Source organism: Mesocricetus auratus, unplaced genomic scaffold (genome assembly GCF_017639785.1).
Source record: "Mesocricetus auratus isolate SY011 unplaced genomic scaffold, BCM_Maur_2.0 Super-Scaffold_6730, whole genome shotgun sequence".
Taxonomy (NCBI): domain Eukaryota; kingdom Metazoa; phylum Chordata; class Mammalia; order Rodentia; family Cricetidae; genus Mesocricetus; species Mesocricetus auratus.
In genome coordinates, this window is record NW_024429184.1 from 111,542,610 (window position 1) to 111,570,311 (window position 27,702).

At 45.4% G+C, this 27,702-nt stretch overlaps 1 protein-coding gene across 3 annotated transcripts in view; it reads left to right on the forward strand.

Annotated features, from left to right (window-relative positions):
- Positions 1 to 27,702, forward strand: part of Dpysl3 (dihydropyrimidinase like 3) — a 113,794-nt gene that overhangs the window by 81,961 nt on the left and 4,131 nt on the right. For all 3 annotated transcript variants that reach the window (XM_040741860.1, XM_040741862.1, XM_040741863.1), the window contains exons 4-13: positions 696 to 860; positions 4,560 to 4,621; positions 5,585 to 5,665; positions 12,045 to 12,113; positions 14,931 to 15,051; positions 19,165 to 19,321; positions 20,213 to 20,354; positions 23,477 to 23,647; positions 24,822 to 25,001; positions 26,856 to 27,018. In XM_040741860.1, coding sequence (XP_040597794.1) covers positions 696 to 860; positions 4,560 to 4,621; positions 5,585 to 5,665; positions 12,045 to 12,113; positions 14,931 to 15,051; positions 19,165 to 19,321; positions 20,213 to 20,354; positions 23,477 to 23,647; positions 24,822 to 25,001; positions 26,856 to 27,018 — 1,311 coding nt within the window. The remainder of the gene's footprint in view (positions 1 to 695; positions 861 to 4,559; positions 4,622 to 5,584; positions 5,666 to 12,044; positions 12,114 to 14,930; positions 15,052 to 19,164; positions 19,322 to 20,212; positions 20,355 to 23,476; positions 23,648 to 24,821; positions 25,002 to 26,855; positions 27,019 to 27,702) is intronic.

The following is a 27,702-nucleotide window of genomic DNA, read 5'->3' on the forward strand; positions in this document are numbered from 1 at the left end:
AAATGTTGGTAACACCTACAGCTTGTTTTCCTAGGTATGAGTCTTGGGCATGAGGGTAATTATTATGTCAGGTCTTAAAAAATATGTCCAGACTTTTGTTACATATATCAGTGTTGTTCTTGGGATAGTTGAACCAATCTCATACTTGACATCGACTGCCTGTGGGGCATTGATGAGGGTGGAGATTTTGCCTAGCCCTTGCTATGATAGCAGCAATTATTTGAAAATCTGTACCATCCTGTTCTTCCAGGGAAAAGAATGAATTTGAACTCAGAGAAACTAATTCTTCTTAACCTTGGTCCCTAGTACCTGTCATCGATGTAGAACTTCTTCTATCCAGGGAAGAGAACACAGCTTTGTCATAAACAGCAGCTACTCATCCAGACCTAACCTAGGGGAGCACTTTATATGCATTTTATCACTTAATTATACAACAAACTCAGAGGAAAACTGCTGTCATGACCTACTTCCCCGTCTACTTAAAACACATTTTAAGAAGAGAAAACTGAAGTTTCAGAGATGTAATAATTAGTCCTAAGTCCTGGAGTTAGACATTTAAAGCACTGATATCTTTGAAGGCACCACAAACGACCCAGAGGTTGTAGAGCCACAGCTAAGCAGGGAGGCATAGACTTGCAGAACTCGGGGGAAGAACTCAACTGTTCTGAGTCACCCATCTGGCCTTCATCTTCCAGTTGACCATGTGGTACCTGAACCTGAGTCTGGCCTGACCGAGGCCTATGAAAAGTGGCGTGAGTGGGCCGATGGGAAGAGCTGCTGTGACTACGCTTTGCATGTGGACATCACCCACTGGAGCGACAGTGTCAAGCAGGAAGTGCAAAGCCTCAGCAGAGACAAGGGTGAGCAAAGCATCCAGTCTCCTGTGTCTTGGCTGCCATGTCTGTTTTTCCCAGAGTCCCATTCATGTGCGCCACTCCCCTACCTTAGAGACCGGTACCATGAGCACGAGTGTGGGGCTTCTGCTTTGTTCCAGGCACGTTACATTTATGCGACTTTTCTTACTTTTTACAGGATCCTCATGGGATAAAGAGTGTTAGTCACTGCGCAGTTGGAAAAGTAGAGGGTCTGAGTAACTGCCCAGGGTTGCATTTAATACACAATAGATCTATCCAGAGATGATGCATGTCACCTCTGTAAACGGCTTAGTTAGGTTTCCATTGCTTCGATTAAGCATCGTGACAAAATGCAACTAGGGGAGGAAAAGATTTATTTCATTTTGCAACTGGTAGTTCATCATTGAAGGAAGTCAGGACAGGCGCTGAAGCAGGGTGGGAACCTGGAGACAGGAACTGACGTACAGAGCTGGAAGAGGAACGTCCAACTGGCTTGCTCAGCCTGCCTTCTATAAGCACAGTGGACCCCCAACCCAGGGATGGCGCTGTTCACAGTTAGCTGGGTCCTCCCACACCAACCGTAGTAAATCAAGACAATGCAGCACAGGCTTGCCCACGGGTAGGGGCATTTTCTCAGCTGAGGTTCCCTGTTCCAAAATGCCTCCAGCCTGAATCAAGTTGACTTAAAACTAACCAGCACAACACATTATTGCCAGTTTTGCAGAGGGAGAAACTGAGGCAAGGTGACTGATCCTCCCAGAAGTCACATTGCTAACAAATTTGTGATCAAGGATTTCTAAACCCTATCAGTTTTACTGAAGACCAAAGTGTTAATATTATATAATAATGGCATCTTCAAGAATGGCTAAGACCTGCCAGGAACAAGGACAGATTGACTCTCTAGCTAGGAATGAGAATATGTTCCTGCAGTATTCCCCCCACCCCACCCCACCCCCGTGTGTGTGTGTGTGTGTGTGTGTGTGTGTGTATTGTTGTTGTTGGAGGAATCTGTGTGTGTGTATGTGTGTATGTATGTGTGTCTGTATTGTTGGAAGGATCCTCTTTGTGTGTGTGTGTGTATTGTTGGAGGAATCTGTGTGTGTGTGTGTGTGTGTGTGTGTGTGTGCGTGCCTGTGTGCATTGTTGGAGGGATCCTCTTTGTGTGTGTGTATTGTTGTTGTTGGAGGAATCTCTGTGTATGTGTATGTTTTGTTGGAGGGATCCTCTGTGTGTGTGTGTGTGTGTGTGTGTGTGTGTGTGTGTGTGTGTGTTGTTGGAGGGATCCTCCGTGTATTGTTGTTGGAGGTGTGTGTGTGTGTGTGTTGTTGGAGGGATCCTCTCCTGCAAAGATGAGTTTGGTTCCATCATCATCCTAGATTCTTCTGCTTTCTGTTTCTTCCTATGTTCTGATCATCAGACATTGAGTACCCACAGGAACACATATGCATATGCAAATATGTACCCTGTGCTCAGGTTTGTCAGGGGATCTGGAAACTCAGAAATGGATAAATGACAGCCTCTGTGGAAGTCCCAGTGCAAAAGGAAGCTGTCTAACCAGAGGCAGTGGAGTGGATGCTTAAAGCCTATGACCTATCTGGTCACAGGGCAAGGACTTCAGGAGAACATCATGTGTCTATGTGGAGAGGAGATGCCTTTTTCTTTCTATCTCTTGCTGCACCCCATAAATCCTGCCCAACCCTAGGTATCACAAAACATGCACTCAGGCCTCCCTCTTTGTGTTGCCTGTCAGTAGAAAATTCAGAATTTTAGCCAGCACATAGTGTCTAGGTCATTCCAAGGATGACTTGGAGGCTTTTGGAAAGGGGATGTTGTGGAGAGCTGCCCTGAGCTGACCCATGCTGCGTAGGGACATTCTTGAGCTATAATCCACTTTTGGCTGGGGAGACTGTGGGCTAAGCTTACCCTAATGGTTAAACCGAAATTATTTTCCTTTCCTCAAAATGATTTCCTGTTCTACCATGCCACCTACCTATTTATTTTGGGTGAAAATCAATAGATCTTTTCCTATAGTGCTAATGGCCTAAGTACAAGGCACAAATTGCTATCTCTTTCCCATTCCATTTGTTAGTTCACGGAGGCAAGGTTCTGTGCTTATTTTTATTTCTGCATTTGAAATTTAGATAATGTTATGGGAAAGAGTCATTCTTCACACTGTGTGTCAGTGCTCTATTGCTGTAAAGACATCATGACCAAGACAACTCTTAGAAAACATTTAATTGAGACTTATTCAAAGTTTTTCTGAGGTTCACACCATCTTCATCTTGGCAGCATGCAGACCTGGTGTCTGAGAAGTAGCTGAGAGTTCTACATCCAGATCAGCTGGCAGCAATGAGACAGACACTGAGCCTGGTTTGAGCATTTGAAACCCCAAATCCCACCCCCAGTGACACATATCCTCCAAGGCACACCTGCTCCCACAAGACCACACCTTAATCCCTGTCAAGTCTCCCCATTCCTAATGACCACGCATTCAAATAATTGAACCTATTATTACTCTCTCTCTTTCTCTCTCTCTCATTACCTAAGCAGGGTTTCTCTGTGTAGTTTTGGCACAGTTCCAGTAGTCCTGGAACTCACTTTGTAGACCAGGCTGGCCTTGAACTCACAGAGATTCACTTCCCTTTGCCTCCCAAGTACTGAGATTAAAGGCATGTACCACTACCACTTGGTTTATTCTTTAAAAAATTACAGAGAATGAAGGGTAAATAGTATACTTACAAAAATATAAACTTACTCTGTGTGTGCATGCATTTGTACATGTGCTATGCATGTGTATTCAAAAGTACAGTTTCAGTAACAGAAAATACATCATGTAAGTATATACCTTCGTGCTGTATACATGATGTATGTATACATGCTGAATCTTAGAAGCAAATTATTATAGGTGGGGGATATAGGATTTGGGCTTTATTTTATTTTGATACAAGGCCTTATTGGTTGCCCTGGTACTTTTTATATAGTTCGGGTCATCCCAAAACTTATGAAGTGCAATAAGGGATAGAAAGAAAAATTCATAGCAGTCCTGCCTCTGTCTCCTCAGTGACAGGATTAAATGCTTGTCCCCTCACCAGACCTGATTCAGAAGATTTTAAAGTTACTTTTATTGCCATCTTCTCTTAGGCACCTCCCCTACAGCCTAGTATATACCAGTCATTCACCAAATAGTGAAATAAACCCATCCCCATGGAGACCAGGAACTCAAAGCCTTTAAAGTGTTGCTACCTTCAGTGGACAGCTACCTTATGAGGTGGGAATTATTATTCCAATTTTAGGGGAGGACACTTCAGTTCAGAAGTTAAGCATTCCTAGCCCATTGCAGTCCATGGTGCATCCAAGTGTTGTAGCCCCTAGCTTCTGGGCACGGCTGATGTGCTATCATGACTTCTTTGATGTCTGCTTCCTTGAACAATGTGAAAGTTATCAATCTTCTGAACTGTAATGCTGGGAATTGGTGGTAGAAAAGGATACAGAAGAAGGCAGCACTCTTCGAGGAAACCACTTACCAACTACAGATTTTACAAGCACCAGAAGACATGATAAGATGGGACATTTAGAATGTTTCCCTTCTATGGGGCAGATACTTGAGCCATGCACTCAGGGACCATGGCGTGATAGACATGAGAAGGTGGTGGTGATAATTAATGTTGTCTTTTTTCTGATTTCCTTCCTTTTCTTGTCTTGCAGGTGTTAACTCCTTCATGGTTTACATGGCTTACAAGGATTTATATCAAGTGTCCAACACAGAGGTAGCAACCCGTCTGGCTGTGATGTTTGGATTGTCTGCACGCATGGGTTTCCTATTGCTGCGGATGACCTTGGCCCTTGGAACATGAGTCACTGTGGTTACAGTGGAAGGCTACTATGTCAGGCGGCCTATTGAAGCCCTTGCAGTCCCCACTGCATTTTAAAGGAGTTAACGGGCTACCTGCTCCTGGAGAAGCAGAGAGGAGCTTGAATTTCTCCTGGCAACAGTTGTCTTAAAGAACTAGAGGAAAGCTCTTGTCTCTAAGCCTCTCATAAATCTGATGATGTGAAGCTCTCTGCTTCATGAGATCAAACAGGCTTCCTGCTATTGGTGTCGGCTTGACTGTCATAATTGTTTCAGTTGGCCTTCCCCTAGGAAATCATGAGTGTGTCCCACATGGATAGATCTGAAATGATGGGGAGAAATGTAAGAAATTAGCACTCTTACCTTCTAGGTGGAGAGTGAGGGCAAACTTGTCTTTAGAGGATCAGATTAAGAGTGAGTATTGTATTAGTCCAGTACTCATGAAGTACTTGTAAAGAATTCTGTCACCATGTCTCAGCTTAGTGGGAAATTACTCAGACAAATGGATGCCAGAGACAAGGCTTGTTAGATAGTGGTCCTGTCTGTGCAAGTCCAGACAAGGCTTTCACACAGACAGAACCTCCTAAAATGTCTTTGTTTTTGTTTGTTTGTTTGTTTGTTTTGGATTGGTTTGATTTAATTTTGAGACAGGGATTCTCTGTGTAACCCCTGGAACGCATTCATCTAGGCTGGCCCCAAACTCAAAGAGATCCATCAGCTTCTGCCTCCCCAGGGCTGGGATTAAAGGCGTGTGCCACCATGCCTGGCTAAAATGTCTTTGGGCTGTATTCCTCTCTGGTTTAAGATACTGTTTCAGCTCTGGTTTTAGCAATGGGTCTTTATGGGAAGGTGGCTGTGAGGTTGTTCATTTCTGTTTCAGCTCTATGAGATTTTCACCTGCCTGGGAGAGCTGGGGGCCATTGCTCAAGTTCATGCCGAAAATGGAGATATCATTGCCCAGGTAACAAACATCACAGGGCAAGCCTTTTTTGTGTGTGAGTTTGGATCTGCATCCCATCCATTTCTCTCTTCAACATGTTTTGATGCCTCAAGTGTTCAGGACTGCCATAAAAACTTTGCTAAGGCCAAAATTCATGCTAAAAAACTCACAACTCTAGGCTAGTGCTTATAATCCCAATATCCATCAGAGGTGCAGAGGAAGAGGTGGCAGTGAGCTTTTGGTTTCCCGCTATAAACAGTGTACGTTACAGACTTACTCTTCAGCAATACAGTGGTGGCACACACCTTTAATCCCAGCTCTTGGAGTTGGAGGTCAGAGCTACACTGAGAAACTTTCTGGAAACCCCTCCCCCCAAAAAATTAATCTTCAAGGGCTCAGGTAGTGGTGCACACCTTTAATCTCCCAATTCAGGAGGCTGAGGCAAGACAGCTCACTGTGAGTTCCAGGCCAAAGAAGGCTATATAGTGAGACCCTGTTTCAGAAAACCAAAATCCAAACAAAAAAGATTGTCTTCAGATTAATATCACCGTAAATTATAAGTTACTAAACTTGCAGGTGTTTTTAAAATAGTTTTTCTGATGTCATCTTCTCCATTTGTTTTTAATTTGAGATAGCACCTCCAATTTACCTAGTTATGAACAGGTATGTCTAAAAGTGGCCCTACTGGCTCTTCTCTCCCTAAATGAGTTTAGAAACTTCTGACTAGAGTAAGAAAACTGTGTGATCTTGGTGGCCCACTTAACTGCATCTGGAATTAACTCAAACAAATTTCTGGGTACTTCTATGCAGGGCTCTCTCTCTTTCTCCCCCCCCTCCCCATACACGGTCTCCGTGTGGTGTTAACACACAGGATCGAATTGGCTCTGCTGGATTAAAGGCGTGTGTTGCTTTGTTGCCACGCCCAGACACAAGGGATTTTTCCTGTTCTTATTATTGGAGGTTGGGTGACCCTCCCTAAATGTGGGCGGCATCTTCCGGTGACATCCCAGTTAAAAGGGGGCGGTAGACGGAACCTTTGCGTTTAGGCCGCTTGCCTTTGCTCTAACTGGCAAGTTATTTTATCCTGCGGGAACCGCATTCCTTCACCGATATTAGGACGAATTTCTCTGGAATTTCAACAAAGACTGAAGACTGAAGAACATAGCACTCCAGGACCCCTTCCAGCCTTCAGCGCAGATTGGATCTGAAGAGAAGTCTAGCTACGTGCACTGAACAACTCCAGGACTGACCTCTCCAGAGCGAGAGAGACTTGGTCGGTTTGACTCCCCTGACCACATCCTTCTTTGCGAAAGCAAGGCTACTTCTAAGGAGTTCAGGCCATGGAGCATGTGTACCTTCACCATGACGCCAGTTTCAACAACCCGGGAAAATATGAGATCGAGGTAGAAATCGAGGAGGAACAAGAGACTACCACAGCAGAAGGGATCCTCAATTTTTGCGAATGTGCTCTACGCTTCATAGACAAACCCGCGTACCAAGGTATCCCGAATCACCAGGGTGATGGGAACCACGCGCGCAGCTTGAACGGCATTGATTGTGACGTCGCCTACGTGAGCCAAGAAGCGAGCCACCAAAGTCCAGGGCAGATACCACTGGAAGAATTGGTTTCCACAGTCCAACAGCCCCGGAAGAGCACTCGACCACGGATCCGCAGGGGTCTCACACCCTGGCAGCTAAACAAACTGGAGAGAGTTTTCAAGGAGGTTCAGTACCCAAATGAGATCTCAGAGAAGAGTCTTGCGAAGCACCTGTATATGAAAGAATCTGAAGTGCACCATTGGTTTAAGAAGCGAAGAGCCAAGTATAGGAAAAATCAAGTCTCCGAGGGTGCCCCTGATGGTATCCAAAATGTCTTCAACTAACGTTTTTAGAGGAGCTCTGGAGTGCCTGCCATTCTACTCCAGGAGCAAACATCTCTTCAGCAGTAAAGAAAGTTGAAGGTCAGCCAAAGCTACCCAGGGAAAGCCCAATTTAGAAAAACAAACAAACAAACAAACAAAACCACTGAAATAAACACAAGATCCCCATAATCTATGATGAGGACAACAGAAAACAATGGGAGAGAGAGCAAGGGATGAAAACAAGGAAAAACTTGAAGAATGTAGAGGACCGATCAATCTTGGCAGCCAGACCAGATTAGAGAGGAGAGTTCCAGATTCAGAGCGGGCCAGGGTCTTCACTGAAAATGAACCATCATGAGGCAGCTTTTCTTTGAAGGCAGAAATCTGATCCAGGATTGCAGAACTCGGACAGTAATGAATTTGGGTCTTGTGGGATCCAACATCCACTGGTTTCCTAGAAGTCACATTGAGTGACTTGAAAGAATGATGAAGGCAAGAGCTCAGAGCCCCAAACTGATCGTTTGTAGGAAACAAAGCAAGTTCCTATCCATCTCCTGGGCTGCTTAATGGAACAGATGCACAGATGTGCTTTCCTCAGGGGTATGCACTCAGCACTGGCCTCTGCTGGAGGAGCTGGTAAGACAGAAGACCTGGTTGATGACCTTAATGAGAAGCAAAGTTCCTTCATGAATAGTGTCTGAGCACCGGGTGCCAGGAGCTTGACTGTCCACACAAACATGGACAGGCTACCTCTCTCCTTCAGAAGGTTGGTGACTGTGGTCAGCAGGCACGCAGGAGTACTGTGTTGGCTAGCTCTTGCCTTGCTAGCTTCTGAGTAGGGCAGGTACCACTGGAGGAATGGAAGCCCCTAGTTTCCACAGTCCAACAGCCCCAGAAGAGCACTCGACCACGGATCCTCGGGGGTCTCACACCCTGGCAGCTAAGCAAACATTTGTTCTGGTATGTTCTCAGTCTTCCAAACTTTTAAGGTGCCATCACCCTGCCTGTTTTGCAGATGAGGAAGTCAAGGCTCAGAAGGATGCCATCACTGGCTTATAGATCATGACAAGTAACTGTCTCTTAAATTGGTGTGCCCTGGTAGGCATCTTTACTCAGAGATCATGTGTCCGGGGATCCTTGGCTCTTCATGTCCCACAGTACAGGGCTCTAGATGTTGTGATTTTAGAGTCTCAGCAACTTCTTGAGAGTAGAGGAGGTGACTAAGTGTGTAATTTCCTCTGACTTACAACCAAGAAAGCTAATTAGTCAGGACCCTGATGTGCTGTCTTCACATGTCTCCCCCAGACCTAGACTTAATGAGATCTTTTCCCATGGAGTGCTCAGTTGTCTTGATCTCAGGGAGTAAACACATGGATGCGAGAACTGTTAGCCCTCTCTTTTCTCCATGTGTTCAGCCCAGCAGCCAGAGGCCCCAGCTCTTCCTCTGGTGCGATGAAATTCAAACTCCTGCTTCTATTTTAGGCCTGTAGCTATGACAGGGCTCCAAGTCAAAGCACTGCTGTTTGGCTGTTTGATTCCTTTCCCCCTGTGGCTCCTCAGTACAGATGCTCTCTGGCTAGTCTTCATCCCACCCTTTGCTGACCTTGGGAAGATCTGTTCTCCATCAGGAGAAAGAATTGGAGCATTTTTCCATTGGGATGAGTTTCTGGTGTGCATTCATTAGATTCAGCTTTTTAGCTGAAGATTGTATCACGTCATCTAAATGAAGGCAGCTGCTATCCTCAGAGTTTCTGGCTATACTTCTGCAAAAGCAAAATAAAACCTCCTTGTGTACAAACAAGGACAATTTTCAGATCTTTCCAATTCCAAGCTAGGCTGGGCTTGTTTAAATTATGCATTGGAGGAGTGGCCTTATTCCCACAGAGAAATGTAGCTCCCACTCCTCAGCGAAGAAGCTCCCCTTTGCTGTAGTGCTAGGCCATCACAGAAAGCCACACCTGGTCACACACAGAAGACTGATGCCTTGGTGGATGTCCTACGACACAGATCCTGTACCCAAAACTCAAGGACCATGAGTCAGAAGGATCGTAAGAACCAGCACAGAAGGTCTGCTGTGAGACTGTGTCTCCCAGAAATGACAGAGACACTTCTCCCAGGATGTCACCACATTATGGCTGCCAAAGAGGACCTCAACATTAGCTCTAATAGCACAAGAACTCAGAAGAGCAAACTTTCATGGGCGCTCAACCCTAGGCAAAGAACTACAAGCAACCAGTGACCTTGGAAAAAAAGAATCAGTCTCTCCCAGGATAAGTCCCTAACTGTTTATCCAATGCCAAATAATTAGCCCTGAAATTATGTACATACAAGATTCTTGTATTTATGTTTATGTAATAACTGTAATTAAAGAAAAACAGGCCAAGGGACCATGGATTGGAAGGCAGTGAGATATGGGTATATGGGAGGGGTTGGAAGGAAGAAAAGGGGAGAAATAATGTAATCACATTTTAATTAAAATAAATAAAAAATTTAAAAGAAACTTAATCTATCTGATTCATAACAAAGCAAGCCCCATTTCCTTGTTGGAGCAAGCCACAGCTGTGCTGTGGCCAGAATAGTGAAGTCATTTCTGTCTTGTACACTTAGAAACAGTGTGTTTCCAGTGACCTTGATAAGCTAGCTGTATCCAGTGTTAATGCATGTGACCGTGATAGAGGTCATATAAGGCAGAAGATACTCAGTTGTAAACCTTAGCCCTTATGTGCCTCATCAGGGAGGACTCTTACTGGAGTTTGAAAGAAAATGTCTAGAATTCAATGACCAGAAGACAAAATGGGTGTGATTTGATAGAAAAATCAGCCCATGAAGGTTTTACAGAATTTACTATGTATGCCATATAGTGCTGACTTTTTCCTGCCCCTATTTATATTTACTTATTTATGTATTTATTTATTGAGGCAGGGTTTCTTTGTATATCCTTGGTTGTCCTGGAACTCACATTGTCGACCAGGCTGGCTTCGAAATCAGAGATCCCCCTGCCTCTGTCTCCCAAGTGATGGGATTAAAGGTGTGGGTCATCAAGCCCAGTTTTCTGTTCCCTTTTTAGTCTGTCTGGGTTCCAAGCCCAACCATGGAATGATTCAGCCCATCCTCAGATAATCTCCAGACACACCCAGAGGTATGCCTCACCAATCTAGTCTGCTAGGTAATTGCAAATCTAATCAAACTGACCTGGGAAGACAGACCATGAAGCTTAACCACAACCTACAAGCATTTTCCAATCTCTCCTCTTAATCTGAATTACTAACAGCAAAACAGGTTCTTTCTAGCTAATAGGATCCTTTTGTGTTAACTCTGCCCCATAGTCACCAGGTGAGATAGCCTTGGCGCTAATGACATCTCTCCTGAATTACCAGGATCTCCCAGGCCATTGGGCTGGGATCACTGAAGCAGAGGTTCTTAGGAACTAGACTTAATAATTTCAGGGTGCAACTGTAGAAAATGGGAGCCCAGGCTTTCTGCTACCCATGATTGTGTTCACCAGCCACCTGATTCTCTGTGAATGTTGTTCATAGGTGTGAGGATGATTAGTCTTCCACAAGAAGCACTCCTTTCTGTCATGCTATGATGTACATGGAATTTTACCAAACAGTAACTCAGGGAACGCTGTCAAGAGGCACAGTTTTGTTTGGTTGAATTCTGCATCCAATCATCTAACCTGTGGATTTAAAAAAACCCAGAGGGGGTTATTAAAAAATGAGTTGTCAGAACTTGACACTGTAGTTTCTCATTAGGTCACAGCTGGATTGGAAATCTGTACCTGGAATAAAGCAGCCCAGATAAACCTGATAGAGTTGACAGGCGACCACATGCTGGGGGGTCTGGCCCTAAACTGTAAATTACACTGCCTTAATCCAGGTACTTAGCCCAGAGCATAGCCTGGAGCAGATGTCCACACCTTTTATTGAATAGAAGCAGCTAAATTCAAGATTTAATCAGCTGACTTGTGAGACAAGGGGTATATTTGCAGGGAACTGGGTCTGAAAGAGACAAAGAGTGAGTGACATTTTATTGGTAATGTAGACAAAACATGAACACTCTTAACTGGTGGCACATGCTGGTAGGATTTGCTCCAGAGGCAAAGGCAGGCAGATTTCCAGAGAAACCCTGTCTCAGAGAAAAAAATAAATAAAAGTAAAAGAAATAGAGCAATAGTAATAGATAAATAAAGAAATGACCTTGTAAAGATGGAAGACAGCAAACGGCCAACAGCTTCATAATTAATACAGTGTCCTGTGTGTTGTTTGGGGTTTCAGACAGCTTGACAGGGCCTAGGCAGACGGCAGGGCGGGGAAGACAACATGTTACTCTTAACTATCTTCCTTTTAATAAATTGATCCAGTTAGCTTTTTAAGGATTTAACTTTACAACTGCAAATGTGGAATCATATTTTATTCTTTATAAATTTTATTCTTTCCCCTGAGTGCATCTTAGTCCAGAGCATGCAGATGTAATTTCCCCAAATCTTGGTTGGACCATCTAAGAACTTTCTGTTCTTCATTTTTTTCTTATTTTAGGAGCAGGCCCGGATGTTGGAAATGGGGATAACTGGCCCAGAAGGCCATGTTCTGAGCAGACCAGAAGAGGTGGGTTTCATGGCGTAGAGCAGAAAGGCCATACAGGGAAAAGTCAAGATGGCAGTAAGAGTGGAAAGTGACTGCCACCATCCTAGCCTGACATTCACTTTACATCTGGAGTGTTTCTTTTTGACCCTGATTTCTTGAGCCCCATATCCACACAGGGTAGGCATGAGCATGCCTGGAAGGTGAGAGAATCTATGAGCATCTGCTAGCATTGTTGGAAGACCTCTCTCAAAGACCTCTTCTCACTAGAAAATAATGTATGGGAGATGCTCACCTCTGGCCGTCAGGTGCAGGACACTCTGTGGGCCTTCAGGAGGAGTGCTAAATGTCTAAGTCTTTGTTAATCATGAATACTGGGGACATTCTTATGCACTCTCTCATACTGCTTTGAGTCTTGCAAAACAATGTGGATTAGAAGGTTGAATTGACTTTTCATAGGCACTATGCCTGTTGAATTGAATAAAGTAATGATTGTGGTCGGAAATGGAAGTTTTTTCACTTATGAAATGATTGAGGCTGTGCATCTGCCAGTAAAAGGTGACTAGTGGCTAATTCCTATCTCCTATACCAGCCATTTCTCACATCAGCACAGAGCCTGCAATGAATCTCCCACCAATCTGAAAGCGAGGCATCTCTGACCCACAGCCTTGAGTGATCCCAGAACTCCTCAGTCTTGAGTGATCCCAGAACTCCTCAAGTCAGTGAAGCTAATCCTGTTATGCCAAACTCCACAGAAGAGCCAGAACTAAAATATTTTGTCCTTTCCTCATCCATTCTAGAGCCTGAAAAAAAAACAAAACTAACACAAATATAGAGAAAATTTCCTATTACAACATATTTTCATAAGCTGAATATACTTGTATCTTGTATGGGGCATCAAGATGGAGACAGAACATGGCCAGCTTCCTAGAGGTTTCTAGTTGATACAGTGTGCTATGATTAATGACGAATTAAATTACAATTAAAATTAATGATTGACATTTCGGTCACACATGAAGTTTCTGTGCCCTGATAACTCCAGGCCCTCTCTAAGGGACATTTACTTATTTCTGGCAGTGCTAGCTGAATGCATTGTCTCAGTTAGTCTTGCTGCCACGCCAGGTGGCAGGTGGTGGCATTGTGTGGTAGAGAGCCTAAAGTTTAGAGAAAGCCAGCCATGGGGCTGACCATGTTTAAAGAACTGGAAACTCATTTGTGTGGGGTCAGTCGACCACAATGGTCAACACTGTGAAGCTGTGACTGCTGGTCATTGGAGGGATGTGCTGGCGAGATGGACTTCTTTGGATGCGGCCAGGGGATTTCACAGAAAGTCTATTTCTGTTCCTTGGTTTGTTTTTTCAGCCTCACTCCACCCCCACCACCTCAACCTTCCCTGGTCCCATCTCCTTTTTAGTAAGAAGGCCACTTAGCTGTAAATCTCTACAACTCTAGAAGCTCTTCTGAGTAAAGCAGAAATGTGATGTAACCTTCCAAAGATAGTGCTGTTGCCAAAGTGTAGTAAACCCTGCAGTGCTGGGAAGGAATGAGATCCAAACAAGGGACCAGGATTGAGGTCATGGGGCTGCCGAAGTGGTCAGCAAAGGTATGAAGGGGGGGTGAGCACGGGAAAAACCAGCTGCTCTCCACTTCAAAGCTCACCCAGATGTAGTCTCAAGTGAGGCTGTTAAGAAAGGAGTGTCAGAGTCACAGAGCATGATCTCCAGGATGCCATGTCAGGGGCTTCACCTGTACCCAGAGCCTCCTGAAGGATGGCAGTTCAGCCAACCCAGCACCTCAAGCCGACTGAACCACATTCACCACGAAGGGACTGGTTTGCATTATGCAGCCACTAGACATCTGCAAGCTATTTGGAGCCTATTTTTTTAAGTGTCGGTCTGTGCAAGCTAACCCATAAGCTCATATGCATATGAGAAGGAATGGCTGATGATTCAATGAGAAATCACCACTGTCTCCACTCCAGGCCAAACAGGACTTGCTCATGGTTTGCGCAATAGCAGACTTCACATTGGTCAGAAACTGTGATCAGCAGCAATTACACCAATAGCCACTGTTCTGGGCACTCATGTCTCAAAAGGATTAATCATTTAACCCTTCCAACAACCCTAGATGCCAGGACTCCCTGTTACTCCCACTCAGACGGGAAAGCAGCAGAACTGGGTGATTGAAGTTACCCAACTTGTACACGGAAGAACCAGGGTTCACTCTTCATCCACCCAAGGGGGCCTGAGCTCTCAGATCCCACTTGGTTAATCAAATGTGGGGAAAACCATTGTCTCAGAATGTCGTAAGTGCAGCTGGGCTAGTTGGCTTATTTGCAAACATGTATTCTACGTTGGAGTAGGTTGGAAGAGGTCAGAAATGAGAGCAGCGTTTGTGCTGTGGAGCTTGGCTTGGGAATTATTCCCATAAGAAATCCTTCACCACTCTAACCCTTTGCCTTTGCTGAGTTCATTGCTGTAAGAAAGGACTGGATGTCCTTGGGTGCCTGATAGTCTTCACTGGAGATTCACACCTGCTGATGTGACTCTGGTTGGGGAGTAGAAGCTCCCATTTAGGGAGAGGAGAGAGGCTGTGCTCTAGACACAGCCCTGTGCTATTCTCGGTGTTTCTCTGTTGAGGGACGGCGGAGGCACCTAGTTGCCCAGGAAAGTAACACAAGGGGTGGGGTCATGCATCCTAGAAGCAGACTCAGGCCATGTAATTTCAGATCCTCCTGGTGTCTCAGCCTCCACACAGCACTGTATCACCACCTTTTAAAGAGGCAGGGTGAGAGGCTTGTGATCTTACTGATTCCTGGGTACCTTTTTTTCTTCTTTGTAGCTGGAAGCTGAGGCTGTGTTCCGTGCCATCACCATCGCCAGTCAGACCAACTGCCCCCTCTATGTCACCAAGGTCATGAGCAAGAGTGCAGCTGATCTCATCTCACAAGCCAGGAAGAAAGGTAATTGGTGCTCCTGGGATCTTTTTTTTTTTTTTTCCGAGACAGGGTTTCTCTGTATTGTTTTGGAGGCTGTGGGTCCAGCCTGGCCTCAAACTCACAGAGATCCACCTGCCTCTGCCTCCCGAGTGCTGGGATTAAAGGCATGTGCCACCACTGCCCGGCGCTCCTGGGATCTTGAGCCTCCTAATGCACCACGTGGCTTCTCCCTCCCTTCCTGGCTGCCAACTGTGATACAAATGGCACCTTTTCTGTTCCTTGCCTTGCTCTCTCCCATTGGCTATATAAGTAAACTGAGGCTTAGGACGGTTAAGTAATTTACCTGAAATAACAGCATGAACTAATGCTCTGACACTTTATACATCTCTGACACACTTTCCATCTGTCTGATGTCAGTTTGCATTATCTGAGCTTTATAAATAGATATACCATTCAATATTATGCTGAGTGTAGATGTCAAAGATCCAGGCAAAATTGGCTTCAACAAGCAACCGGATAAGCAAAGTACTGGTTGTAAATAGCTTGGGGGTTTCAGCTCTGACATTAGTGCTCTAAAGCTCTCACTGTAGGTTTTATGATTGGCATCAACAGTGACAGGAATAGATGATATGGGAGGTGGGTTTTGGGCGGGATCTATTGTCCTCAACTCCTGGTGAGGGATAAAATGAAGAAAAGGTTCAAGCAAGTGTTTAAGAATACTGTGATTACCTTGTCTGGGGTCTGTGTGCACCCCTGAATCAAAGCATGCCCTAAAGACAGCATTGTCTGGCCCGTTCTGGGAGCTCTCATCACCGGGTTGAGGTCACCTCACCTGGTCATACAGGTTAGCACAAGTTAACTTAGAAAGGACTGCAATGCTCTTTATTTGCACTGTGGTCTTCATGGCCCAAGGTTCTGTCCTCTTGGCCTTTTCTGCCCTCTACTTTGCTGTCCACTGCTGTTACCTGGGGCTTGCAGTGTCTTGAGTGCCATTGCAAAGCTTTGTGTGTGAGTTTTGTATATTGTCCTTAGTGATAGGCTCATGGACTCAGTGGTGAAGCTGGGCACGTAAGCAGCGTGATTGAGATGTGGGCTGTGCTTGATTGTGAAAGAAGGCTCCCCAGGCGGTCGTGTATTTGCTGTTGCCATGTGCTGATGCTCAGCTGTTAGCAGAGAGACCCACGATGAGTGACTCATCAGCTAAGTGGTCCTGTGGAACTTCCATGTGGGGAACATGGGGGCTTACGAGGAGCCAGGCTGACTTCTGGCAGTGTTTTTCAGCTCTAGTTTGCTGGGGAACGGTGGCTCCCTTTCTATGGATTCTATGTGTCCAGATGTCTTCCTAGCTGTCAGGTACTGGGTTATTTCCTATCTGTCTGAGATCACAGTAAACCGGCCTTTTTTTCTCTCTCAGCAGTTAATGATGCCACTCTGCTGGCTGAGAGGTGTCCAGGAGAACCAGCAGAGCTGTCAAACTCTCCTTACTAGAAGTAGGGTGGGGAGAGGTGGGGAAAAGGAAGAGGAGAGGCCACCACAGTCACCACCCAGCCCTAACCACCTAGTTCAGTAACCTCTCATGCCTCTGCTGGCGTCCCTGCCCTACTTGAGCTCTATGCTCAGAATAACCAGGGAACCCTCAGGGAGGATGGATTGTTTCTAAGGGTATGCTGCTCTTGTTCATTTTCATGTAGAAACATCTTTCCATTAGCCTTCTGGCTTGTGATTTTCTTGGAAGGAGAACTCACAAAGCTAAGTCTACAAGGTGAAGAGGATGTGCAACTCGGTGACAAAACAGGCTGGGGATATTGAAGCTGGGAACATCAGGGATTACCTCCAGCAGGAAGATGGAGCATGGGCTCATTCCTCCCTCCTGAATCTGTTCCTGTTCAAGTCCCCAAGGAATCTCATGACCCATCACCAGTACTCTTTAAGAGATTCTGACGCTCTAATTAATCTTAAAAATTACAACTTAAAACCAGGGCAGGGGTTGTCTCTCTGTGGAGAAAGCACTTGTGTAGAAGCTCCAGGGCCTATGCATGAGTACCTAAACACACAGACAGACACAGACACACACACACACACACACACACACACACACACACAGAGAGAGAGAGAGAGAGAGAGAGAGAGAGAGAGAGAGAGCAGACACAGACACACAGACACACAGACACACAGACACACACACAGAGAGAGAGCAGACACAGACACACAGGCACACACACATACACAGAGACAGCAGTCACACATACAGACAGACACAGACACACAGAGAGACACACACACAGACACACAGCAATACAGTGAGGTGCTGAAATTAGTACTCTAATTTCAGAGTTCCCAGTTCTGAGGAGTGTAATAGGGCTGCTCTTATCACCTTGCTTTGAATGAAGAAATTTGTGTAACTGGGTAGGTAGTTCAGTATTTGAAATCAGATACAATGGAGAATTTCAGCGTCTCCTAAAAGTAGTCCCAAGAAACAGTTGGTCCTCTCTTAAGGATGAGTTTCTGGTAATAGCTGAGTGTTTTCCTTGAATCTTTCTTCTGCATTTCTTCTTAGCCCTATATTTTGTCAATCCTTGTTAACACCATTCCTTAAGGCAGGGGTGCACATATGAACCACTGATATTTTCTTCTTTTTTCCTGTGGCAGCAAAATATCCCTAATCAGTCAGGAATATTTTCTAGTGAAACCAAAAACACTTATAGAATTCTCCCCTACCTAGTATTCCATAATATCCTTAACAATTGATTGAATTTGAAATGAGGCAAAACCTCTCTATAACCCCACCTGTGAAAAATCCTAGAAAATGCTTGTGCAAACGCTGATGGCAGAAGGCAGAAAAAGATGAAGGTTAAAGATGCCCAAGGCTTATTGGCATATCCTTGTCCCAAGACACTGATGCAGAGAAACGAGGGGCTGACCAGGTTTGGGGAGAAGCATTTCTTTCTGAGTCACTATCTCTCTCTTTTTTTAAACGTTTAATATAAGCTCAATACAGCATCCAAGGTTCAGCGGCATCTTAATGCTGGGTCTCTAGAACCAAATCACTGTTTGTCATAATGACAAACGCATAGCTGGGGAAAACAATAATTTAAAAGCAAAACAACAACAAAAAGCATGTAAGAGCCTCCCAAATCACTGTTTGTCATAATGACAAACGCATAGCTGGGGAAAACAATAATTTAAAAGCAAAACAACAACAAAAAGCATGTAAGAGCCTCTCCTCCAGAATGGGCTTACGCTGTAGGTCCAAATCTTGTCCTTGGAGCAGAAGGACCTGGCAGTCCCCAGCAATGTGGAGCACACTCAGGACTTTGGGCCTCTACAGTGGGAAAGTGTAGACAGTAAAGGAGTTAGTACTGAGGAGAGGGCTCAATAGTTAAGTGTCTGCCTTGCAAGCAAATCAAGAAGCTAGCGTGGTGGTCTGCTCTTATATCGTGAGTTCTGGGGTTGGAAGGCATCCCCAGTTGTCTTGCTGGCCAGTTAAGCTTGTCCAGTTGCTGAGCCGCCACCACTTTAGTGAGAGACCCTGCTCCAAAGAGTAAGATGGAGCATCCGGTAATGGCCTCTGGCCTCTACACCGTGTGTACACATGCAAAATACTGCCCAAAATGACTTGTAAAACACACACATACACACAAGAAATTAGTATTTATTGGACATCTGCCCTGTGCCAAGTACTTCCTGTATTCTAAGTCCTCTCACAAGTCTGAGGGGTGAGCAACATCTCATGCCATTAGTTCTAGGACACATTGCTTTGATATCTTCATGTTTCAAAATGAGTATAGCTCTTATTATCTGTATAATTAGTATACATCTCAATGTTTCAAAATGAGCACAGCTCTTGTTATCTGTATAATTAGCATATAGTTGTATTATCTTCAGGTCAAATTTAAAATTGCTTTCAAACTGTGAGGATTACTGCCACACCTTGCAACTAGTGGCTTCTTATTTACAGAATACACATTTGTTCACATTTAATAGAAATACAGACTAAAAAAAGCTGTGACTAGAAACTTGAACCCCAGGGTTGCCCCACTCCGTAGACAAAGCCTTAAGGAGAGTTAGAATTCTGACTAGTTATGCTGGACTGGAGCAGTATATATTTCTTGCAAACTTGACATCCTCTTCTTCCAGGAAATGTGGTCTTTGGCGAACCCATCACGGCCAGCCTCGGAATAGATGGAACCCATTACTGGAGTAAGAACTGGGCCAAGGCAGCCGCGTTTGTGACATCCCCACCTCTGAGCCCTGACCCAACCACGCCTGACTACATCAACTCCTTGCTGGCCAGGTTGGTGCAGGCATGCCATGTGTTCTGTGGAGTCCTCTGGGATGGGGGCTGCAGGGGTGTGGTCTAGATGGTAGCTGGGAGTCTGTTGAGTACAGAAAGCTGGTTCTTCTACATTACCATTCAGTCGATGACAGTTCCAGTGTGAATAATGGTCCTAGCAGCTGATTCCTGTTACACGCCAAGCTTGTGCTCACTCTTGTCCCTCATAACAACTTTATGAGGGAGGCACTATTACCACCATCTTACAGATTAAGCAACTGATGGTCAAGGCTCTTAAAGTTATTTGTCAGAACTCAAAGCATTTGTCCTGATGATACTTAGCCAGTAATTACAGGGAGACTCAAAATCAGGCTACTGGTTATTGGAGTCCTTATATTTTTACAACTCTGTCTCTCTGTCTGTCTATCTCTCTGTCTCTGTCTCTCTCTGTCTGTGTGTGTGTGTGTGTGTGTGTGTGTGTGTACAATCATGCACGCCTACATGTGAATGCCTGCTTGTTTCTGCGTGCTCCTCATGTGCAGTTGCCTGCAGAGGCCAGAAGGAGGCGTAAGGTGGCATGGACTTGGGGTTAGAGCCAGTTGTCAGTCACCTGGTGTGGACCCTGAGAACCAAAGGATCCCCTGCAGCAGCGGCAGGTGCTAATAACCACTGACTCATCTCTCCAGCCCTCATTGGATTCTTTGTTGTTTGCCACAGAAGGCATGATCTAATTCTACGTCCTTGCTTTCTAGATGGGTAACTGAGCCCAGAGAGGGGAGGAAACTACCCAAGCTCACTCAGACAGCTTAGTAAGGGACAGAGGGACTTCAAACTCAAGACATGATTCCACCCTCTGCTCCCTGTGCTCTCCAGCTATCTCTCATAGTCATGTAAACCTTTCTCCTTTGCCAGTGGTGATCTGCAACTCTCTGGAAGTGCGCACTGTACCTTCAGCACTGCCCAGAAAGCCATCGGGAAGGACAACTTCACAGCCATCCCTGAGGGCACCAATGGTGTGGAGGAGCGTATGTCTGTCATCTGGGACAAAGCTGTGGTAAGGGACTGAGGTGGTCAAGGGAGGGTGGTCCAGGCTGCAATGCCAATGGATCAAATTAAAGCACCAGTCACCAGTCAAGTTAAGACATCGACCCTCAGGGATGCCCTGGAGAGGAATCAATCACATGGTGAAGGTGAGGTCTAGAAAAGCTGAAATGTCCATGGAGCCAGGTAGCTCATCCTTCTAGAAATGACTCCTGAGGTCTAGAACTCTTAAGGAGGTTTCCGTACATAAATATAATTCCTTCATCTGCTTTCATGAATGATCTGTGCTTAGGATGATAGTGCATCCATTATTTGTGTTGAAGAGCTCTATAACTAATTTTGAAAGGATTAAATATGATGCTTTGAAATGACATCTCTGCCTAAAGTCACCAAGTTACACCAAAGGCATCCCACACCGAGGGCATTTGAAACCCACCAGGCTATACAAGAGATTGACTCTCAGTGTCTCTTGGCCAGTAGCATTTTATATTCTCTGTTTCATAAAGACTGATGAAAGAAGTAACCATATCAATGAAACACTCCCAGAGATTTTAGTAAAATTCATAAGAGACCCATTGTACAGTTAGCCGCCTATGTGTAATACCAACGTAGTGTCTCTGAACTAGTGTGTCCTTCATCTACACGGGCGACCTGACAAGACCCTTGCTCTTGACTTCTAGGAAGCCATCATAGTCAGGGTTTCTATTGCTGTGAAGAACACCATGACCAAAAAGCAAGCTGGGGAGGAAAGAGTTTTATTTGACTTACACTTCAGCATTGTTCTTCATCCCTGAAGGAAGTCAGGACAGGAACTCAAACAGGGCAGGGTCCTAGAGACAGGAGCTGATAAAAAGGCCATGGAGGGGAGCTGCTTACTGGCTTGCTTCCCATGTCTTGCTCAGCCTGCTTTTTTATAGAACCCAGGGCCAGCAGCCCAGGGATGGCACCACCCACCATGGACTGGGCCCTCCCCCATTGATCACTAAATGAGAAAATGCCTTAGAGCTGGATCTCAAGGAGGTGTTTTCTCAGCTGAGGCTCCATCCTCTGATGACTATAGCTCGTGTCAAGTTGACACACAAAACCACCCAGTACATAATCTTAAGACTGAGTTTGAAAACTAATTATTTCTATACTTAGGCTTTGTTTCATGAAAAGAGAAAGTATAACCTTTTCGTCTCTTCTCCCACATGGTTGACTTTTGTCAATTTTGTTAAAAATACCTATTTATTTACATCCTGACCACAGTTTCCCTTCTCTTTTCTCCTCCTAGTCCCTTCCCCCACCTTTTTTTTCTGCACCCCTCTAATTCACTCCTCTTCCATTTTTGTTCAGAAAATGGGAGACCTCCCATGGATATCAGCAGGACGTGGGATATCACGTTGCAGTGAGACTAAGCACCTCCCATTCCATTAAGGCTGGATGAGGCAACCCATTATAAGGACTAGGGTTGCAAAGGCCAGCAAAAGACTCAAAGACATCGCCAGATCCCACTGTTAGGAGTCCCACAAGAAGACCAAGCTATATAGCTGTAATATATATGCAGAGAGCCTAGGTCAGTTCCATGCAGGCTCCCTGGTTGTGGGTTCAGTTTCTGTGAGGCCCTACGAGCCCAGGTTAGTTGATTCTGTGAGTTTTCATGTGATGTCATTGACCCCTCTGGCTCCTACAATCCTTCTGCCCTCTCTTGAGCAGGATTCCCAGAGTGCAGTCTAATGTTTGGTTGTGGGTCTCTGAATCTGTTTTCATCAGTTGCTGAATAACCTCTCTGATGACAAGTGGGTTAGGCACCAATCTATGAGTATAGCAGAATATTGTTAGGCATCATTACATTAACTTTTTCTCTCCAGCTGTGTTTGGTCTATCCTAGGTTTCTGGGCCAAATAGCTTCTGAGTCCTGGCACTCCAGGCAGCATCAGGGGCGGGCTCACTCTCATGGCATGGGTCTCAGGCTGGGCCACTCATTGGCTGGTCACTCCCACAATGCTTTATCTTTACAGATCCTATCTTAATATGTTTAAAATTAACATAAAGCTTATATATGCTGCATATAGATATTTCTGTTCATATGAAACCCATAACTGGTCCCCTATGATTAAGACCCTAGTGAAATCATACATGACTTACTGTGTAAGAGAACTCTGTGATGGTCACAGGACAACAAAATCACTTCTTAGAACATATCCTCATTCCTTAGCAACACTTAACTTTAGTTTTTTAATTGACAACATGATACATGCTCAACAAAGGACACTCAGAAACCTTAGATAAATGTGTATCTGAAAAAAAGACATAATTCTTTAACACAGGCCTATCCATTGTCACCGTCTGCAAGGCTCTTTAACACAGGCCTATCCATTGTCACCGTCTGCAAGGCTCTGCATATCTATCTTGTGAACATAAAAGTAAACACATGTACCTGAAGAATGGGATCACACTCACATTTGTTACTGTAAATTCTCTCTCATCTTTTTTTGGAATTAGTAAAAGTAATTCAAGTAATCTACATGTACATAACTAGGAAAAATGTATTCTTCAAGAGAAGTAACTTCTATTAGTGGCATGTTGCTAGAGTTTTTCTTGTTCCATCAGGTCCTGCCTCCCCTCAGCCCCAAATAAGCACACAAAGGCTCATGTTAATTATTTAACTGTTGGCTGATGGTTAGGGCTTCTTATTGGCTAGTTCTGTCTCAGTTATTAACCCATTTCTATTAATCTATGTATTTCTACGTGAACTTATCTTACCAGAGAATGCCTGGCTCATCTTATCTTCCCTGTCTGCTATATGGCATCTCTTTGGAATCCATCTGCCACCTTTCCCAGAATTCTCCTCATCTCCTAGTCCTGCCTATCTTCCTGCCTCTATTGGCCAAACAGTGTTTTATTCATCAACCAATAAGAGAAACATATATCCAGAAGAACATCCCCCATCAGTGGCACACTTGTGCATTTTCCTTGTAGAGTTCAGACTGTCTAGCTGACCTCCAGCTTGCTGGATAGGTGGAATCTGTGCTCAGTACCTTTGTGCTCCTGGGCCTTTGTGGTCCCTTTGCTCTGAGCTAAGAAGCCTTGCACTGATAGAGCTGCCATTGACCTGGAGACGGGCACAGACACACAATCTCTGTATTTCAATAGGCCACGGGAAAGATGGATGAAAACCAGTTTGTGGCTGTGACAAGCACCAATGCTGCCAAGATATTCAACCTGTACCCGCGCAAGGGGAGAATAGCTGTGGGCTCTGACAGCGACCTGGTCATCTGGGATCCAGATGCTGTGAAGATTGTCTCTGCCAAGAACCACCAGTCGGTGAGGCACGGGCTGGTGGGATGGAGAACATGTATTGAGCTGACTCAGAGGAATCAGCTCATAGGGTGGGCCAGTCTCAGAGACTAGGATGGACTGCAATAGTAATCTAGCCCTGAAGAGCTTTTGTTTTGTCTGTGTGTGCTTTGTCGTTCAAGCAAGGTCTCCTGCTCAAGTAGGCTTCGAATTTGAATTGCTGACAACCCTACCTTTTCCTCCCTGCTGCTGGTATAGGAGGCATGTACTCCCAAGTATAGTTTGCCTTGAGTTTTATAGGCACAAGAAAACCTTCAATGGTTTATTTCTTTCTCCTGCTTTCCTGAGTGAAGCAGTCAGCAGAGGAAATCTGTCCTTCCTGGACATTCAGGGTTGGGCGCATAGAGAGGAAGTTCTTCTCTGCATGCTTCCAAGATGGCAGAGGCTCAGACAGACTTTATGTTTTGAATGAAAAGAAAGTTACATGTCTTCATTATTCCTTCAGTTCTCCTAAAAGACTGAAACCCGAATCTAATACCTTAAAGAAATACTTAGTACTTAGTAGTAAACACAATTTATGAAGAGGCCTTGCTTTCTCTTCCGTGAATCTTATGAACAGTGAGTACATTTGGGTGGGTACTGTTAACTTATTTTTGCTTAATTTCTAGAGATACATAGAAAGTAAATAATTTATGTAGCTGGTGGTGGAGCTGACATTCGAATCCTAGAACCAAGTTAGTACCCCCAACCCTCCTGCAGTGCTATCTTCCTACTGAACAAGTGAGGGATATAGGTAGAAATCCAATTTTGGAGAATAATGACCTTTGCTTAGACACCAACTCACTGGGCGGGGCCACAGGGCCATGTGTCACTCCAAGCATCTCTCAGCATGGGCCCCATATGCAGCAGCATCCCTGGGGGGCTCGTAGCTGAGTTTGGAATACAGCCAGCAGTGGAAATAAAATTTCAAAGATTAATACAAGTGAGGCACTTGGCTTTACTTGAGGCATCTTTATCCAGGCTGTGTCAGTCCCCTGTTCCTTATCAAATCAGGGAGGTGTGTCCCAAGCTTTGCCTGGCTTTACCTGGTGACTCAATTCATAGAGATACTGAAGGCCGGGTCCAAAACACAGATCACCCCATTCCTCTTTCTTTTCATCCTATACCTACGGTCTGGCTTTGTCTTCATGTCTGAATCCAGGTTGCAGAATACAACATCTTTGAAGGGATGGAGCTGCGTGGGGCACCTCTGGTGGTCATTTGCCAGGGCAAGATCATGCTGGAAGACGGCAATCTTCATGTGACCCAGGGGGCTGGCCGCTTCATTCCGTGCAGCCCATTCTCTGACTACGTCTACAAGCGCATTAAAGCCAGGAGGAAGGTGAGTGCCACCGAGGCCTAGGGGTTAGGAAGGGCGTGGGGTCCCACTCGGTCCCTGGGATGAGAGGACCAGCCTTCTTAACCCTCACAGCAAAGCCCCAGCAGCACTTTGGTGCTGAGGAAATGGTTCACAGAACTCGCAGGCTACGAGGAAGACTTCTAAAAGTGTTTCGGCCAAAGCAAATTTTTGTTTCCCTGAATAATTTCTTCACATTGCTATAGTACTTTAGTTTAAAATTGGAAGGATTCGATGTAATGACAGTATATTTTCATAGAAAAATTATTCCCAAAGGCTTAAAACTAGGACAAGTTGATGTCCAGCCATCTCTCTTCCAGTCTGCCCAAGGTTGCTCCCTTAGAAAAATTGCCCACCATCCTCTCATCCTCTCTCCCTTTCTCTCCCCCCCCATACTCTCTTTATCTCTCTCTCTCACACATACATATACACACAAACACACACACACACACACACACACACACACACACACATAGTAGTTTGGGTTGATATAGAGATAGGGCAATTCTTTTTCAGAGTCCCTTTACTCCCTCTCCAGCTTCCCACCATTCTTAGAACTTGCCTCCACAAAGCAAAGTCAGGCCAGGCCCTTAGACTGAGATGGAGGTGTGGAGCTGTGAGCTCCCTACTCAAGTTTTGTCATACTAGAAAAGGGACTAAAAGTCAAACTTCCCCATTAGACACTTCTTATTACGACTTAGATTCTGGGACCAGAGAAATCCACAGCTGTAGTATTACTGGGTGGGGAGTACTGACGCATTTATCGCCCCATGAGGGACAGCTGCACTGTGCCCAGGTTACTGCACAGAAGGCAGGGCTGGGGCTCCATAGAGGTCTCATCCTGGCCCACCTTCACTGCAGGCTCATGGGATGCGTGTCCCCACTGCCACACTACAGCCAGCGGTGTGATGGAGCCCGCATGCGGGCCCTGCTCCCACCTTGGGTGGTCTCACCATATTAGTCTCATAGATCATAAATGCCTCTGGGGGACACAGCATGATTCATAAAGCTATAAACCAGCTCCTGGCATAAGCCCAGCACGGAACACATAGTTGATTGATACTGCTCACTGGCTGCACAGCCCCCTGGCAAGTTCACAGCCAAAGGGCAGTGGGTCAGACGCCCAGTGTAGGGCTTCCCAGCCCTGGCATGCGAAAGGCTCTGAAAAGTCAATGGTGGGCCTCCCATGGGATCTCACGCCGGCAGTGTGCGTGGCCTCATCTAAGATGCCTGTCCTTCCTGCTGGCTCTTCTCCAGCTGTCCTGACAGCACAGTTCCGCTCCATCGTGTTCCCTCTTCCAGCCTTGCTCCTTCCTCTGCTGCCTCCACTGCCATCTACACCAGAGCTTCGCAGATGCTCAGCCATTTCCCTCCCGCAAGCCCAATAACATCAGAGGGTTGTTTGATTCTAGAACACCAGTGTTTCTCTACCTGGGAGTTGCATGCCCTTTTCACAGGGGTTGCCTAAGGCCGTTGGAAAATACATATTTACATTGTGGTTCCTAGCAGCAGCAAAATTGCAGTTATGAAGTAGCAGTGAAAATGATTTTCTGGCTGGGGGTCACCACACCATGAGAAGCTGTGTTAAAGGGTCACAGCATCAGGAAGGCTGAGAACCACTGGTCCAGATGGAATCCCACGTCTACAGACGCCTTTGTGGATGATACCCACCTTGTTTCTTGTGGGGATGTCTCTTCCTTCACATCCCTTTCTGGGGTTTTTTCCTGGATTCCTCTCCACATACTCTTTTCACTGATACATTTACACCTCCCAGAGCACACACTATACTGGGAATCACTGAATGTAAGAATGCCTTGTGACATGTTTCTCTGGCGGCAGATGGCAGACCTGCATGCAGTTCCAAGGGGCATGTATGATGGACCAGTTTTTGACTTGACCACCACCCCCAAGGGGGGCACCCCAGCTGGCTCTACTCGGGGCTCTCCCACTCGGCCGAACCCACCCGTGAGGAACCTCCATCAGTCGGGATTTAGCCTGTCAGGTGAGTAGGATGAGCTGCTGAAGAGAGGAAAGGAGGAGAGAGGAGAAAAGACCAGCATCCCTTGACTACAAACTCATGTAAACTCAAGTAAAATGTGTTTCCCAGCCCAGCGCTGGTGTCCTCTGCAGGGAGATGATCAGTGTTGAGAACAGAAAAGTTTTCCTAATCAGCAGGTGGTCCTGGTAAGAAAGTCAAACAAGGCATAGTCAAGTTTGAGGTCAAGTTCAAATGATAGCATATTCTACTTAGAGATCAGACCTAACTGGGGGCAGGTCAATGGATTTCCCACCATGAATTGCTAACGGTCTTCTGTATAAGTGTATGAGAGCTATGGTGAGTGTGTGTGTGTGTGTGTGAGAGAGAGAGAGAGAGAGAGAGAGAGAGAGAGAGTTCAAATCTCAGTGTGCATTAAGCTTAGAATAGTTTCTCTGTTCCTTAGCAGTAGTGTCTCAGAGCCTAATTCCCCTCCGTAGTAAAAATGATGCCAGCAGCAGCATCCACTGACTGATCTGTACCTTGTGTTTCCCACATTACCGATCCCATCTATTCTCCAAGAACTCTTTACCACGGAGAACGGTTGTTTTAATTGCTCCATAGTTGTCCTTGAATGGGGGGAGGTAACTGCAGCTGTGCTTCCCCATGACAGAGAATGTACATGTGAGGGGACATATCTAAATACATATT